This window comes from Bidens hawaiensis, unplaced genomic scaffold (genome assembly GCF_021521415.1).
Source record: "Bidens hawaiensis isolate Kalapana, Puna unplaced genomic scaffold, B.hawaiensis_p1.1 tig00019550_1, whole genome shotgun sequence".
Classification (NCBI taxonomy): domain Eukaryota; kingdom Viridiplantae; phylum Streptophyta; class Magnoliopsida; order Asterales; family Asteraceae; genus Bidens; species Bidens hawaiensis.
The window spans coordinates 68,437-87,181 of record NW_027492966.1 but is presented as its reverse complement, the minus strand read 5'-3'; the positions used below and the strand labels follow the sequence as shown (position 1 = coordinate 87,181).

Below are 18,745 nucleotides of genomic sequence, written 5' to 3'. Positions count from 1 at the left end.
CCTTTATTAATCTATAACAATTTATATATTTTGTAACTAATTATTTTATATTTTGTATATATTAAATAAATTAAACAGTGATAAACCATATTTTCAATAACTCTTTTTTTTTTGAACGGCCAACTAAGTAACGCCGGGTACCCCGTACGCGGCCCCCATTGGCTAAACGTAGCCCGAGCCGGCCACTAGTCCGGACGGACGGACCCCCTAGCGGTCCACCTGCTGAGGGATTCACCGGATAAACCCGACCCCCACGCCCGCCAAACGGCACGACAGCGAGGAGCCGGTAAAACCGGGTGAGATCAGGACTTGAACCCTGGCAAGCCTAGTAGCTTATTATTTATATATTTCAATTACTCTTTTATTTTCAAATTTTTACTATGTAAAATGATTATTTTATCATCTTCTTTTATACATTAATTAAAAAGGAAAATTATATACAAAACATTCTCAACCATTCAATTCTTATCATCACTCACCTCTCTCCACTCACCAATCACCTCTTCTCTATTTATCTTCTTTTCTTTTTCTTCTATTTCTTTGATAATTCTACAAAATGTCCTTCTCCAAACCGTTTTGGATTCACGGACCGATTGTTGTCTCTCTCATCCATCTGCCAACCTCCAATGGTGAAGGGTAATTTCATGAATTTAGTTTGAAATACAAAACGCTTGCCACATCACACCATTGGATATGGCCTTAGGGAGCTCCTCATTAAAAACTCAAAAAAAGTCACCCCTGACGTGACATAAAGCAAAAGTCTTTTAAAAAACAACTCACTGACATAAAGCACATAGTATGTTTGTTACACAAAAAAAGGATGGCTTGCCTGAGTGTACTAAGTCGAGGAGTTTCCCTTTCCACTTATAGAAGTCAATCTTCTCCGAGGAAGCTACCAGATTGTCTATAAAAGGAGACTCATACACCCGATATTATCATCTCATTCTCTTTAATCTCTCTTCATACATTATTCTCTTCTTAACTCTAAAGATCATAACTTATTCTCAAGCCAGGGCTGATCGCATGAGATCCCCTCCCGCGGTGAGACTAACGATTATGTTCTTGTTCTTAGCAGGCTAGAAAGCTTTGAGCTAGCAGTTAACCCTTAAATAGCCATATTCTTGTTGTCACTATACCCATTGTGACAAACAAAATACGCTTATAACACATACACGAGAAAATACAAACATAAACTATTTTATATATATATATATATATATATATTAAAAACCAAAAAGCTGACATCTCACATTTTTTACTGTTCATCGTTTAAGCAGTTTCAGCCACATATTTTTGTCACACTTGAGTTCAACTGCTACTAGAAAAATAATCCACGTGTAACCACCAGTTTCAATTTCACCCATCGGTATATTCCCATTTTCATTAGTAATTAGATATCATCTCCTACCACAACAAAATTTAATTAATTAACATCAAATATTTTTCACAAAAAAGTATGTATCATTTTATTTTGACCAAGTTAAAATTTACAAATCATTAAAACATTCTCTTGTCAAAAGAAAATAAAATAAACAAATATAGATTTAATTCTTTAAACCTTGACAGTTGCTTAAATTAGTTCTGGTGTTAAATAGTTTAGTGTACGACTGTACGTATCATTATGCAATATCTAAAATTCTACACTTTATCTAAAAATAAAAAAAATTACTCCTCACATTTTATTAATATTATTATCATTAGTTACATTACGTTGCATGTTAATTCAAAAATATCTAAAATTAGCCTTCATTTCATGTGTTTCCAGGTTTCATATTAATCACAAGAAATGAATCCTGACAAATTCACACACAAAACAAACGAAGCCTTAGCTTCGGGTCACGATCTCGCCATGACCTCCGGCCATGCACAATTCACTCCACTACACATCGCCGTGGCATTAATCTCCCACGCCAACGGAATATTCCGGCAAGCCATCACCAACGCCGGCGGCGAAGAAGCCGGCAACTCCGCCGAACGTGTCTTCACACAAGCCCTAAAAAAACTACCGTCTCAGTCACCTCCACCTGACGAGGTGCCAGCAAGCACCTCATTGATCAAAACTATTCGCCGCGCTCAATCGTCGCAGAAATCGCCCGGCGATACGCATTTAGCCGTTGATCAGTTGATTCTAGGGCTTTTGGAAGACTCACAGGTTAATATTATTATTAGTATTATTCTTCCCTAGTATTAGTATATTCTTTCTATATATTATTATTATTATTATTATTACAACACCACCACCACCACCACCACCACCACCAGGTATATGATTGATTGATTATTGATTGATTGATTGATTGACAGGTTAATGATTTGTTGAAGGAAGCTGGTGTTAGTGGCTCTAGAGTGAGAACTGAGGTGGAGAAGCTTAGAGGTAAGGAGAAGAAGGTGGATAGTGCTTCCGGTGATACGAATTTTCAAGCACTTAAGACGTACGGTCGAGATCTTGTCGAACAAGCCGGGAAGCTCGATCCGGTAATCGGGAGGGATGAGGAGATTAGGAGAGTGATTAGGATATTATTGAGACGGACTAAGAATAATCCGGTTTTAATTGGTGAGCCTGGAGTGGGAAAAACTGCTGTGGTTGAAGGATTGGCTCAGAGGATATTAAGAGGTGATGTACCGAATAATTTAAGTGATGTTCGGGTAGTGGCGTTGGATATGAGCGCGTTGAAAGGCGGTTTTGAAGGAAGTGGAGGAGGCTGAAGGGAAGGTGATATTGTTTATTGATGAGGTTCATCTTGTGCTTGGGGCGGGGCGGACGGAAGGGTCGATGGACGCTGCGAATTTGTTTAAGCCTATGCTTGCTCGGGGTCAGTTGAGGTGTATCGGTGCGACTACTTTGGATGAGTATAGGAAGTATGTGGAGAAAGATGCGGCGTTTGAGAGACGGTTTCAGCAGGTTTTGGTGGCGGAACCGAGTGTTCCGGATACTGTGAGTATTCTTAGAGGGTTGAAGGAGAGGTATGAAGGGCATCATGGTGTTCGGATTCTTGATCGGGCTCTTGTTGTTGCTGCTCAGCTTTCGAGCCGGTATATTACTGGTATGTTTCGTTTTCGTTGGCTGATTTGAACTAGATTTGAATTTTGAAAGTCACTAATTCCGTCTTATTAAAATTGTCATAGTTTGAAAAACACAAAATCTAAGATAGATTGAATGTTATTTTTTTTACTCACCAAATGACAATAATGCCCTTAGAAATTGAGTTCATCAATATTGTTTATTATGTGTGTTAAAGGTTAAACTTGGAAATTGGCTAATAAATTTTGAAAGTGGACATATGGACACTTTTAATGGGGGACGTAGGGAGTATATAGTAGTGATGATGGTTGTAATGTTTGTTGAATATGTATGCAGCGCGCTTTTTGCCGGATAAGGCTATTGATCTTGTGGATGAAGCGTGCGCGAACGTGAGGGTGCAACTCGATAGTCAACCGGAAGAAATCGACAACCTTGAAAGGAAGCGGATGCAATTGGAAGTTGAGCTCCATGCTTTAGAGAAAGAGAAGGATAAAGCAAGCAAAGCGCGTCTTGTTGAAGTAAGTTAATTAGATTGATGATGCATTGATCTTTAGGTTAATTTTAAGGTAACTGTATTTGAATGTACTAACTTGTGTTGGTTTTGATTCAGGTGAAAAAGGAACTTGATGACTTGAGGGATAGACTTCAACCACTAATGATGAAATATAAGAAGGAAAAAGAACGAATCGACGAACTTAGAAGGTTGAAACAGAAAAGGGAAGAGCTTTTGGTGGCTTTGCAAGAAGCAGAAAGAAGATATGATTTAGCAAGAGCTGCAGACTTGAAATATGGAGCGGTTCAAGAGGTGGAGACCGCGATAGCGAAGCTCGAAGGGACTACAGATGTCAATGTGATGCTAACAGAGACGGTGGGACCTGACCAGATTGCTGAGGTGGTGAGCCGGTGGACTGGTATACCTGTGACTAGGCTTGGAACTAATGAGAAAGAGAGGCTTATTGGTCTAGCCGATAGGTTGCATCAGAGAGTAGTGGGTCAGGATCAGGCGGTGGGTGCTGTGGCTGAGGCGGTTTTGAGGTCACGAGCTGGTTTGGGAAGGGCTCAGCAACCGACTGGTTCGTTCTTGTTCTTGGGTCCCACGGGTGTTGGGAAAACCGAGCTTGCTAAGGCTCTTGCGGAACAACTTTTTGATGATGAGAAACTTATGATTAGGATTGATATGTCCGAGTACTGGAGCAACATTCGGTTGCTAGGTTAATCGGTGCTCCACCAGGGTATGTTGGCCATGAAGAAGGCGGTCAACTTACTGAAGCAGTAAGGAGAAGACCTTACAGTGTTGTGTTATTTGATGAAGTAGAGAAAGCACATCAGTCAGTTTTCAACACATTGCTTCAAATGTTGGATGATGGAAGGTTGACCGACGGTCAAGGTCGGACCGTTGACTTCACCAACACGGTCATCATCATGACCTCCAATCTCGGAGCTGAGTATCTATTAAAGGGCTTGTCTGGGAAGACCACGATGGAGAACGCTCGTGAAATGGTGATGCAAGAGGTTAGGAAGCACTTTAAGCCGGAGCTGTTGAACAGGCTTGATGAGATTGTGGTTTTCGATCCGCTTTCTCATGATCAGTTAAGAAAGGTTGCTAGACTTCAAATGAAAGATGTCGCTGCTCGTCTTGCTGATAGGGGTGTTGCTTTGGGTGTTACAGAAGCAGCTTTAGATTTTATATTAAGCGAGAGTTATGATCCGGTAAGTGTCAAAATCTTGTTCACTTGGTTTATTATGTTATGTGTATACATTGATCATTTGGGCTGACATGTTATGAATGCGTGTAGGTTTATGGGGCGAGACCGATTAGAAGGTGGTTGGAAAGGAGGGTGGTGACCGAATTGTCAAAGATGTTGATCAGAGAGGACATTGATGAAAACTCGACAGTGTATATCGATGCAGGCATGAATGGAGAAGAGTTGAGTTACAGGGTGGAAAAGAATGGTGGATTGGTGAATGCTGCAACAGGGCAGAAGTCGGATATACTGATCCAAATCCTGAATGCAAATGGTGGTGCGCGTAGTGACGCAGCACAAGCGGTTAAGAGGATGAAGATTGAGGAGGTGGATGACGATGAAGAAATGGACGAATAAGATGCCGCACAAGAGGATGAAGGTTTGAGGGTGGACAATGAAATGGATGAATAATTTGATGACCTTTTGTTGATTTTGTTTTGGAGATGAGTTTTATGTATCTACAGCTTGTATGTTGTTTAAGAGGCTTGTCTATGTTGAACAAGTTTCTTGGTTTACTAATGTTTGTTTCAATGAATGTGAATTAGTAAACCCTTTTACTTAAATCAATTATTATGTTAATATAAAAGCTTTGTCTCTGTTGTTTTGACCTTACTAGATCATCTCTGATATAATCTAAAATGCCCAAAACAATGTAAGTGTAAAGCTGTCCAAACCGCTTATCGCTCGAATTTGTTCGGGAAATGCTCGTTCGTTTGTCGCTTGATTGTAAACAAGCCGCTCCGCTCGGTTTGGTTTGTAATTGTAAACGAAACACGACCGTTTATCGCTCGAATTCGCTCGGGAAATGCTCGTTTGTTTGTTGCTCGATTGTAAACAAGCCGCTCCGCTCAGTTTGGTTTATAATTGTAAACGAAACAAGCGACGAGCAAAGGCCCACTCGGTTCGGTTTGTTCGAATAGTTTTAATTCATTTTATATATATTTATATACATATGTAAATAGGATTAAAATAGAGTTTAAAACTCCTATTCCAACGAACCCCCAATTCCCTCTGTGCATTCCAAATTCCACCTTTTAAAAATCATCATCATCTCATAACCCCCAATTCTATCTCCGTCCACTAACAATCACAATCCATTCAAATAGAGTTTAAAACAACCCCCGTGTGGTCATGTTTGGCTAAAAGTTGCCAGTGTCAAACACCCCGGTTCCACCACAAGCAAAGTTCACTCCGCCTCGCAACTTGTCCCGCGCATATTTTCTGAACGCATACGGCAATGGAGACTTGATCCCCATAAACTTGGCTGCAAAAAATTATCTTTTTTGGTGGTTAATACGTGTTGCACGCCAGGTGTTCGACGAAATTACGACTTACGTTCGGATAAGTTAAAGGTTGTTTACTTGCATTTGGGTGCTTAAGGGGGTATTTTGAGTTGGAGTTCTACACAATTTGCTTTATTTTGGAGTTATACCTTCCTCCTCTTGTGCCTTAGCGGTTGTTGTGGGGTGCTAGATGGGGTGAGCAACCCGTAGTTGCTCCCCTCCTTCGATTGTGAGGGGTTTGGTCTTTGATTCTTGCTCTAACTCATCTCGAGTCGGAGTCTTTAGGGGTCCGTTGTCTTTTGTGATTTGTTTGTTTTCTGTTCTCGTGTGTACATGGCTACCATAAAAAGAATTTGGAACGTAAATACAGGAGGGCTTGGCCCTAGCCCCACTAACGGTTTAAGGCCATGCCCCTTTAAGCATTTCCACGAGTGTAAGGATGGTAGACCTGGGTCCTCGGGGTTTTTCCGCCTGCTTGAGCACATGCAAAGTACCCATTTCAAAACGGATACTCGGAAGAACATTTTAAAAGATGCTATCTCCAAGGATTTGGACCTTTTTATAGATGTTGGGGACGCCCTTCGGGCGGGGGATAAATGGTTATGTGGGAGGTGCATGACGTTGCATGCCCTTAGCAGGGGGTGCAAGCATGCTGATGATGTCTATTCTTTTTCTGTGGATTCTGGAGATGCTGGAGAATTCATCGTTGAGATCCAGAAACCTAATCGTGTGTCTGTGGATAGGAACCCAGGTCCATCTGTAGGAGTGGTTGGGGATGTATCCCTTTTGGAACGGGTTTTCTCCCTTCCCATTCAAACGGTTAAGAGCATCCCCCCAAGTTGTCCTTTGGCATGTGCTTTACGCAAGGTAGTGGATTCACCAGGCTCGATTGAGAATTGGGTCAAATTACTATTGTTTCCGCGTTGTACTTTAAGAGTGGTGAAACCTTCCACTAGGCAGGAACGCAGGTCAGGGAATCGAAAGTCTTTGTAATGTAGTAGCATTCAGCAAGCACTTGCGGTGTGGAAAGATGGATATGGTTTTGCTGACTTGGTTCTTTCTCTATTTGATAACGTGGGGGGGGGAAGCACTTTTCTAAAAGAGAGGTGGGAGGAGAGGAGGGTTCTGAAAACAAACTCAATATTAAACAATGTCTCAGGAAAGTCAGGGATGGTCATTTCACAGCTGCAGTCAAGGTATTATGCTCAAGTGGGGTTGCCCCTCTCGGAGATTCAACCATGAAAGCCTTCATTAATAAACACCCAGTGGTGCTGCCTCCGTCCTTGCCTTCTATAGCTCTGTCGCCCTGCCTACTCTCTCTGTGGATGGGGACTGTCTGCTTAGATGTATCCGATCATTTCCTAAAGGGACCTCATGCGGGAGAGACGGGATGCGGGCGCAACACTTGTTGGACACTCTTAGTGGTGAGGGATCAGTGACTTCCATGGGTCTGCTCTCAGTCATCACTGAAGTCGTCAACTTATGGCTAGGGGGTCTGTGCCCCAAGGTGCTCGCTGAGTTTATTGCTTCGGCCCCCCTTACCCCTTTATTAAAGCCGGATAATGGAATTCGGCCTATTGCTGTGGGGGCTATCTGGCGTAGGTAGGTTGTTTTTTAAAGTGGCTATGAAGATGGTTGGGAAGGAAATGACTCAATATTTAGGGGACTTTCAGTTTGGGGTAGGGACCCCTAATGGGACAGAGGCGGTGCTTCACAGCGCGAACCGGTTTCTTAACTCCTTTCACACGGACGGTTCTTTAGCTATGCTTACCGTGGACTTCTCCAACGCCTTCAATATGGTCGACCGCACAGCCCTTCTCCGGGAGGTTCATCATCATTACCCGTCTATCTATCTATGGGTCCAGTTCCTTTATGCCCAGCCGGCTAGGTTGTACGTTGGTGATGACTGTATAGGGGCTACTACTGGGGTTCAGCAGGGAGACCCCCTTGGGCCCCTCCTCTTTGCCTTAGCATTACACTCTCTTGTTCTCCGGGTATAAAATGACTGTAACCTCCCATTTCATGCTTGGTACTTGGATGATGAGACTATTATTGGTGGTGCCAACGAAGTCGCTAAAGCCTAGACATTATCAGCTCGGAAGGGCCATCATTGGGGCTTCAACTTAATATTAAGAAAACCGAGGTTTTTTGGCCAGTGTGTAATGGTGTGAAAGTTAAAGATAAGCTTTTCCCTAGTGGGATTGGTAGACCAGAGAGAGGGGTAAAGCTCCTTGGAGGGGCTGTTAGTCGAGATCCCTACTTTATTAAGGAGTTGGCGAGGCGGAGAGCAGCTCGTGCTGTTGATCTTATGAAACTCTTACTGTGACATTCGTCAATTTCGGGTCTCGTTTGTTTTCGTTTTTGTATTCGTTTATCATGTAAACCGACCCATTTTGTAAACCAAAACTTATGATATAATCAAAATGATGGATTTTATGTTACAATATTGTTTTACACTTGTTGGGTCTTGAAAACATTTTTTTTGTTCCTTAAAACTCCTTAAAATGACTTAAACCAAACTTTGGGGACTATTATTGTCATTTACCAAAAACTTGTTTGACCATTTCAACCATCATATGCATCTTTACCCTATTTGTATGAACTATACTCTTACCATTATAAAAGCAAGGCTCCATACACCATTTTGGTTGTTCATCTTCTCCAAAATCTCTCTCAAATCCAAGTATTCATCTTCAACATTTTGTTATTTTGATTTCTTAAGGTCAACTAACTATAGTCTTTCATTTTAACTTGTTCATCTAATATTACTAACACTTGAATATGGTGGTACAACATATATATAATACACACCCCTTGTTTCCTTTTTTTGTTACTTCACCGACTCCGGTTGGTTAAGTTTCGAATGTCATAAGGCAAGGCTTCATGGAGGACTTTGTGTTCTAGATATATATACACACACACATTACTTATTATACATATCACTTATGACTAACTTTTAACCCTTTTAGTTTGTTCATCTTATTTACAAGTTCCATGGTGTGGGTTTGTGTAAGACTAACCTCGGTTTAACCGAAACTAGTCCAAACCGGAAACCGAACTTTTGTTTACTAGTTTTGTTAAAATAGTTGTTTAAACATGTTTATTGCTAGATTTTAGTTTCAAAAATCATTTTTACAAGTTCTTTGATATTAAGCATATGGAATCCATCTATGAACTCGTTGGGAGATGGAAACCGAACTAAACCGAAACTTTTGCTTAAAAGACTTGTAGTTAACTTTTTAGTTGTAAAATTTAAGTTTTCTTCATTTATAAACCAATATACAAGTTCTATGATATTTGGGCATGTAGAAACCATCTATGAACTATTTGTGAGATGGAGACCAAACCAAACCGAACTATACCGAATTTTACTCGCTTAAGACACACAAGTGTGTTTTTAGCTATCAAAACTTGTATATTTCTTTAAAAATAGTTTACAAACTGATTTTAATTATTTTCTTAAGTACTTGAAATTGTTGGATCCAACTTGATCTCATCACATAGTTGGACCGACAAAACCGAACACTCGCTTAACGTGCGTTGTTAGTTCTAAACAATAGATCTACATACTTGGTTAAGTGTTAGTATATTTTAATGAGTTATCTCATAACAATTAATATGTTGGAAAGTTGACTTTGGGTTTGACCATTTGTCAAGACCCGAATCGACAACCTGAACACTCGTTAAAAACCCGTTTTAGTATCTTTGTCCCAAAGGAACTTGCATTTTAGCATTTTTCCCACCTTATTACTTAACATTGGTTAAGTAAATATTAAGGTTAGATACTTTAACCCGGTTTCGAGCAAACTTACATTTTTAAATGATTGTTATTATAAATTCTTAAATAGTTACATTTTAAACATTGAACTTTAATTGTTTACTTTTTGCAACAATTATTTTATTTAAAGATCTTCAAGACAACCATTCTAAATCCAAGATTTTATTGACATTTAGGCCTTGCTCGTTAAACTTCATCCATCCGGTTATTCATCTTTTACCGATCAAGTTTTATACTTGAACGTGAGTAACTTTATACCCCGTTTTCTATCTTTTGTTTTGGAGTGACATTTCATACTTATTCAAATCAAATGCTTTATACTTGAGTCTTAAACCACAAACGTTGTTGTATACTTTACTTGAATAATTGCTCGATTTGGTGTTCTATGCTTATATGCCTATGTGTTTATCGCTTTCGGTTGGTGGAATCTATAAATCCTAGACTACTTGGCATCCCCTTGTAGCAAGGTGTCGTTAACGTAATGCAATTAACGATATTCTATTAAATCCTAGACTACTTGACAATCCCTTGTAGCTAGGTGGCGCTAACGTAATTCTATTAGCGATTGTCAATTTATCCAAGTTTATTATTATTTATGGTTTTGTATACTAGTTTTGTGGCTTTTCATACTATATATCTATTGTTCAAACTTATGAATTGCTCACCAACCTTTGTGTTGACAACTTTATTTCATGAAATGTTACAGGTTTGCATTTAGGTTGATTATGGAGTTCGGTGAAGAAAATGACACAAATACCGTTAGGATATTAGCAAAAATGAACAATATTTGATTTGCTATATTTTGCTATATTTTGTTGTATTTGACTTGTGAATATTTGGTTATGTGACATTTTCGATGTTGTAAAATGAAATGAGTTTGTTAAATATTGTCGCTTTAAATAGTGTCATGCGCTTATGGGCAATCGTTACACCTCGGCATGTTCCGCCGCCTTTGGTCGGGGTGTGACACTTACCTTGCCTTAGGGATCCCCAGATCGAACTCCTCCTACTTAGGTCTTGCATGGGGGTTGCTAAGTTGCTTTTTGGGTTACGAACATGCCACCCCCATATGATGGATGATGCGGTATCCTGTTTTGATAAGGGGCTTCGAGAAGCTATCGAAGACACAGTTGTATGTGGATGGTGATCTTCAGTGGCGACTTGTATCTTTACCGATGCGCTTGGGGGGTTTAGGCCTTCTTTCGGCTCATGATGTTGGGGTTTACGCTTTTGTAGCGTCGAGGGCTCAGTCTTGGAAGCTGCAGAATCACATCTTAAGGAATAGCGGAGTTGTCGACCTGGACTCAGACTACGTGCAGGCCTTGGAACGCCTAAATGGCGCTCTCCCAGACTTTGACATTGGCGGTTTCTCTAATAAGGACACCGCCCCACCAAAGCCTCAAAAAACTTTGGCGAATGCCCTTTTTGGCAAAATCGCTCAGAGCCTGGGAGAAGTTTTTGGATTGTCCCCCCGACAGAAGGCGGTTATTGAATGCTTACAAGGTCCTCATGCCCAAGATTTTCTGACCGTTATCCCGATTGATGGCTTGGGCCAAAGCATGTCTGCGGTCGAGTATAGGGCCATTCTTAAGTACCGTTTGATGGTCCCAATGTACCCAGAAGACGAAACATGTCCAATCTGCCGTAAGGCTTGCCTGGATAAATTCGGAGAGCATGCGGTTCATTGCCAGGAGATGCCTAGGTTCAAATACCGACATGATTGGGTGCGGGACGTTCTTTGGGACATCTTAAGGCGAGCTGAGATATCAGCTAAAAAGGAAGCCTCCGTAAACTTCCTTACAGACCCCACGGAAGGGAGATCCACTCTATGACCGGCAGATTTGCTCGTCTTTGGTTGGGCCGGGGGAAAACACGCTTGTGTTGACCTCACAGGGGTATCTCCTTTAGCTGGTTTGAGGGATAATGGGTTTGTAGCTGGGCAAGTAATGAAAAGGGCTGAAACGAAGAAGGTGGAGAAACATGCTAAAGCCTGCGAAGAGAACCAACATGTTTTTGTCCCTCTGACTTTTGATACCTTTGGCTCCTTGGCACCGAAAGCTATCTGTTTCCTAACCAGGGTCCAACGGGTTGTGCATCGCAATGTTTCGACTCCAAAGGGGCAGGGGTATGTCTTTAGCAGGTTAGGGTTTACAATTCAGAAAGGGGTGGCGGCGCAGCTTGTTGCCCGCCTACCTGCTATGTTGATGTAATATCTATGTTTCTTATTAAATATATAATATAAATTTTATTTTGTTTTAATAATTATCTTTGTTGAATATTTTGCTAGTACTTATATTTAGTTTTCAATATTAAAGATAATTATAAAACAATTAAGTTATATATTTGTGTATATATAGTTATATAAATAATTATTTTTTAATTATTAATTGTTTTATTACATTATATCCAACTTCAGACTTTAATTTTATCAAAAACTACAAGCTACTAGTTTTTCTAGAAAAAGAAAGAAAAAAAAGTAATGCTCCGAACTCGCTCGAAAATACTTGGAAAATACTCAGTTCGATTTTGAGCGGCTCGGCTCGGTTCAATTTAAAACGAGCCAAGCAACGAGCAAGCCCTCGCTCTGTTCGGCTTGTGAAAAGCCCTAAGCGTATCAACAAGCAATAAAATAGTACATTTTGATCCAAAATATAACCCCCTTGAAGTGGTAGGAAAAAAAATATATTTTATAATATAAAAAGGTTGAATATAATGAAATGACCAAGGCTCAAGAGCAGCCAATTAACTAGATTATTTTAAAATTATTAATTATTATTATTATAATTAATTATACAAGGTGCCTCACACTCAAATCAACACAGAATTGTACTCACTAAAAGGTGAACAAACAAAATTACAACCCACAATATAAGTATTAAACAACAAACAGAAGTCAACTAAATGCTCAATTTGCCTTGTGTTTTGATTCCTCACCATACCAATTCATGTTCCTCATCATGGTTGAATAACAAGTAGAGGCTGCACACAAGAACAGCGGCTCGTTTAATTAGCAACACGAGATACAGTTTTTTTGTATGCAAAAGAAGATTAAAAGGAAAAAACGAAGTACCGTATCCAGGCTGACAGGTTTTCCATCCTCAGCAACAATATCAACTATTGTTCCAGATTGATCGGCCTATATCATGACAAAATAATGTAGTGTTCAAAACAATGCGGAAAGAAAGAAGGTCAAGAGCAAAGTTGTGCATAAAATCGCTTGTTTACGACTGGGAAGATATTGTGAGGCCGTTACGTTACAAAGCAAATAAGCAATGTTTCCATTTCCAACAAAATTGTTATCAGTAGAATGAAAGCATAACTGTAGTCTACCAGTGGCAATCATGTAACATCAATGGCCTTAAGCTTGTATATAGGTCATTATCACTAACAACTTAAATAAAATTTAAATAGAAAACATCACATGATATTAAAATCAGAAGGTGAGTGCTAAAGTCTGTTTGCTAAAAGTCCTAGCTTAGCAAGAGTAATGATGGTTATGAACTTATGATTATGATGATGATGACGATAGAAGAAAGTCAGAAACATCTATGTCTATATTAAAGTTTGAACTTGAATAATGATTAAAGACTCACACCCGACAGTTATTCCAAATTTTTCATCTGTTAAAAACACCTAAAAGATAACATCTAGTTCTTACTACTTGCAAGTAATTCAAACTAAGAATAGAAGTGTGATAGTGATTACCTCAATCTCATTCATCAACTTCATGGCCTCAATAATGCAAATAACCTGGCCTTTCTGAACCTTGTCACCAACCTGGAAAACATATATTAAAATTTTATTAGTAAGTCAAACAAATAAAGAAACCATAAAAGAAGACGGTAATAGATTACATATGTCATGTTTACAGTCTACTATCAACATACCTTCACAAATGCTGGAGCTCCCGGGGCAGGAGACCTGTAAAATGTTCCAGCCATGGGACTTTTCAATGGAGGAAGAGATGACCTTGGTTTTGCAGGGGTAGGCGAGGGTGGTGCTGGTGCAGATGCAGGAGGAACCGATGGTGCAGACTGTGGTGGCGGCAGCGGTAGTGATTGATACGTAGCCTGAGGTGGTGGAGATTGCATCATGACCATAGGGTTAGCTGGCGGTTGAGGCAAAGCTTCTTTTTTCCTTATAAGAACCTCAAAATTATCTTGCTTTAGCTCAAGCTCCATAATATCTCTTGAATCCACAAGTCTGAAACATCAAAATAGAAGTTGAGCATACATATGTTTATACAAATTCCAGTCATTGGAAAAATGTATTACAAGTAACGGATTAGCTTACTCTACAAGCCCTGCTACTTGATTCATAAATGCAGTGATTGTTGCAGCATCAGGGATTGCGGTCTCTGCTTTCTTGGTAGACTCCTCAGGCTTCTTTGAAGGTTGTTTAGAATTTGATGATTTCTCAAGGGCAATCTTAAACAGAAAATTAAAATTAATTTTTTACAACCAAGTACTTTATTTATGCACTTGATAATATATATCTTGAAGGTTACCTCATTAAGCTGAGCAGACACTCGCAAGACATCATTCCGGTTCCTCTTAGATGACTGCATAGAATAGCAATCAAATAAGAAAACACAATAAATATAAATCAACTTGATTATATGAATTCAAACATCAAATGATCAAAATAAAACAATCCATCACACAGACACACACTTTTTTATTCTCTCTGTCATGTAATAAACTGATTTTTTTCCTAACTTAATAATAGCATTAAGAAATAAACTCATCAAGTCATTCATACACTAACAATCAAATTTCTTTGAAAACCTCCTCAATCTGTAAAAAGCAGAAAGCATGCTGATAAACCACAACAAATTTATATATTATCATTGTTCATGAGGAACTGATCCAAGAGTTAACAGATTCTTATATGGATTAGCTTGATCAGCGAAAACAGGGCATGAAGGGCCCAAGGTGGTGAGTCCCAAAATCCATCATTTAAGCCTCCGATTGTCCTCCTCAAGTTTGGCAACAATAAAACCTTCCTATATTTAGTTTGACGCGCTTTACAGCTATCTAGCCAACATAATTTAGGGCCTTGTTAAACGTCTTAATTTCATGTTTCAAATTCATTTTGTAATTTATTACAAAGAGTTGTATTGTAATCATTTCAGTATACAAAAGTTCAATAAACACACTCCGTGTTGAGCAGATTATATTTTATCACTTCCGCTCTGCATCAATTGGAACAATGGCTAACATCTTGTTTCTCACGACTTGGTACTAGATCAGAGTCTACATACAGATGACACTAAAGTTTCTGATACTAAACTATGCCTAACTAGAGAGAGATTGCTAAACCTAAAAAGTAACCAATGCAGCATCAAAGTTAACAACACATCTAACAAATCAATTAGCAAGCTCTGTATCTCAAAACAGAAGTAAATTCAATTCAATTCAATTCGTAAATGAAATAATAATAATAAACCTGAGATGAGGATCCAGAGATGAATGCGCGGCTGGATTTGATATCCGATTGGAAGCTAACCACAGAGGTGGTGTTACGGTGGTTGGGATTTCGGTTAGGGTTTGAGTGAGGAGCCAATAGAGCTGTTGTTGTTTTGGGGCAATTGACAGTGAAAGAAGCCATTGCTGAAACAGTTGAATTGCAATGGAAATGAAATGAAGGATTATTATTATTATTATTGTATGGATTTGGTGGCGGTAAGATAGAGATGAGTTAGTAAGTAGAGTGTTGTTGAGGCGATATCAACGAGGAGACTGCTGCTTAAGTGACGATTGTTTTCAGGATGATGACAGGTATGTATTTCTGGGAGATAGCTCCATAATAATAATAATAATATAAAAACAATATTAAATCATTACTCATTTTCCGTTAAATTAAACTATGTTTTGTTTTACCGACTCCCCGCTGTCGTGTCGTTTGGCGGGTGTGGGGGTCGGGTTTTATCCGGTGAGTCCCTCAATAGGTGGACCGCTAGGGGCTCCGTCCGTCCGGACTAGTGGCCGGCTCAGGCTACCTTTAGCCAATGGGGGCTGCGTACGGAGTACACGGGCGTTACTTAGTTGGCCGTTCAAAAAAAAAACTATGTTTTGTTTTCATAGATCTGTTTGAATATGCGTCTTTAGTCAAATAGTTTTAAATTTGTGATTTTCGTCCCTATGGTTTCATTTCACTTGCGGTTAAATCTGACTTTGCTAACCCCGTTAAGTCTGGTCGTTAATCCCATCAGCGTGCCTCTCACGTGATGACAAGTTTTGTCATTTGAGGGGAGGGCTTGGTGTTGGTGCTTTCCAAAGAGTCTATGGTGGACGCAAGAGGAACGGTAGTGCTCCACCTCACTTCTGCAAAAGCAGTGGCGGTGTTGCACGTCAAATTCTTCAACAACTGCAGACCATGAACATTGTTGACTTTGACTCTAAGGGGAGTGTTTAAAACTTCAGTATTTATGAGCGCATAAAAAAAGTAGTTGTTTGAATTGTGTTACTGATTTTATGTGATAATGTGCACAGTGGAAGGAAGATTACATCGAATGGTAGAAGAGATCTTGATCAAGTTGCAGGAAGAGTAGTGGTTGCTACCCCTTGAGGCTTTGCAGCTTATAAATTATAATGGGTACATTAAAACACATGGGTTTAGTTTTTTTTATTAGATTTTAGAGTTAGTTTACTGGTGAATGTGTTTTTTTGTCTTCCCTTGAGACATGATTTACTGTTTGTAGACATTGTTTTTCCCCTAGAAATTCAATTTCTTGTTTTGAGATATTTATACAGCCATCACCACTTTGGTGGGATGGTAAAGGCTTTGGCCTTTTGGTGAGAGGTCCAGGGTTCGATTCCTGGCATTGGCGGTATAATGTAAATAGTAGGAGGAAAGCTTGTATGTTCAAAAAAAAAAAAAAAAAAAGATATTTATACAGTGCAATGCGAGAGCGTCTTGAAATGCTTGTTGGATTAAATGATCAAAGACAGTACAATACACTTCTATCTTTTATAGGACGAGAATTTGTCATTGAAAATACAAAAAATAATTACATATATGAAACATCTATAATTCTTATAATTAATTACTCGTATGATATGCTGAATGCTGATGCTATATTTTACTCGACCACATGCATTTTTTGCAATATAAAGGTTTGTAAATGAACCGAGCTCCACATGCAATTTTTGCAATATAAAGGTTTGTAAATGAACCGAGCTCGAGCCTACTTTGGCTCGCTTAAACCAATCTTCTAACATTTAATACCTTGTGTATATGACATTTAAACTTTTAAGTACAACTCTATATCATTCGGTGTAGTTCGTATCAAGATCTTTTCTATTTTTTAAATAATAGTAACCTAATCATCCCAAAGCTGAGTAGAGTTTATTTTTTTTAAGCAAACTGAACCAAGCGTGTGTTCAAATTTGCCGCTCAATTTGGAATCCGAGTTTGAGTGTAATTTAGCTCTGGCTTAGCAAAGCTTGACTTGACTCATAACCAACCCAAGCTAAACGTGACGCTATGCTATTTTTAAATCTTTGAAAGGTTAAAAAGAGAGTTGTTTTGAAATGCTATTATGTAATATAAAAAATGTATTTCACTTGCTAACCTACATTGAAAATTATTTTATGTGTGCGTGTACATATACAACAAACATTGTTAGTCTCGTCACAGGATGTGGCTTTCGTTATTGACCACACTCCAGCGTGAGAATCAATACTTGGTTCTTTATCGAAAAAAGATAAGTACGAGTGTGAGTGTAAGTGAAAGTGAGAGCATCTCTGAGTCTTTCTTCGCTTGTACTATTAACAGTCGTGGAGATTAGGTTGAGTCATCAATTACGTCCTTGGTCCCCGCATAGTGGACGGACTATAACTATTACCTATTGCACTATTATTTGTTGATGAAAAATATTCCTTTTGTCCTTTTGTAGATCACATAAATTAATTTTTGCAAGTTGGCTGGATTTCTTCTTGATTTAAGAAAATGTTTTGATATTTTCATTGTTCAACAAATACATTTTTTCTTTTTCTTTTCTTAATCTAAGTCATGCAAGGCTATTAGTTTTAAGAGTGAAAACAAAATTAACTTATAAATTAAAAAGATTTTTTTATATAAACCCAAAAAAGTGTAAAAAAATTATTGGAATAATTAACATTCCAGTTCTTGATTTATTTTATCTTCAAATTTATACCATTCCTAATTATTTTAAATAAAATATTAGATTTAACAAATTCAATTCTTTTCAGTCTCTACAAAAAAATATGTATCTATTTATGCCTTTTAAATTGAGTGTCAATTACAAAAAACTGAAAAAAGTTAATATAATTGCCTCAAAACTATCCGTACAGTTTAGTTAGAAAGATTAAACTTATTACATTTAGAAAGATTTAAGTAGCAATTAAGTTGTCAAACTTCAATTAGGGCTGTAGCCTGTAGGCTCATTACTAACGTGGGTCGAGAGAAACGAGGCCCATAAGAGCAACTAGCCTGCTAGAAATTAGGCTTCGGGTCGGTTAATAGATCCGAATTGCATCCAAATTAACATACCCGTTAAACCCCATAATAATAATAATAATAATAATAATAACAAATTCATTCAAGATCCTGCTGCACAAACCGCTGGAATTAATTAGGGTTTTTGTTCATCGAAATCCAAATTACAGGTTAGTATCAATTCATCTCCGTTTTCAGATTCAAATTATTATTATGTATGTGTATCCACTGCTGTGAATCTAATTCCTTGATTAATTTGCATTATTATTAGGATAATTAGCTCTCTATCCTGTAAACTAGGGCTGTAAACTGATTAACCGAACCGAAACGAAACGAAGCCTTGCTCATGTTCGTTTGTTTAGCATTAAACTTGTTCACGAACATGTACTATTTAAATAAAAAACAGCATTATAATCAATAGTTAAGTATTAAGTTAAGAACTTGAGATAATAAT

At 38.6% G+C, this 18,745-nt stretch overlaps 2 protein-coding genes and 1 pseudogene across 2 annotated transcripts in view; 1 reads left to right on the top strand and 2 right to left on the bottom strand.

The window, feature by feature from the left end:
• Nucleotides 1-18,745, bottom strand: part of LOC143558517 (phosphoserine phosphatase, chloroplastic-like) — a 55,777-nt gene that overhangs the window by 29,428 nt on the left and 7,604 nt on the right. The window lies entirely within an intron of this gene.
• Nucleotides 1,726-5,325, top strand: LOC143558515 (chaperone protein ClpB1-like; annotated as a pseudogene).
• LOC143558507 (biotin carboxyl carrier protein of acetyl-CoA carboxylase, chloroplastic-like) lies at nt 12,580-15,597 on the bottom strand. The gene is made up of 7 exons (XM_077047334.1): nt 15,277-15,597; nt 14,336-14,389; nt 14,122-14,255; nt 13,716-14,031; nt 13,534-13,605; nt 12,899-12,964; nt 12,580-12,807 (listed from the first exon to the last, which is right to left on the bottom strand). The coding sequence occupies exons 1-7, from the start codon at nt 15,436-15,438 to the stop codon at nt 12,784-12,786; spliced, it is 828 nt and encodes a 275-aa protein (XP_076903449.1). The 5' UTR covers nt 15,439-15,597; the 3' UTR covers nt 12,580-12,783.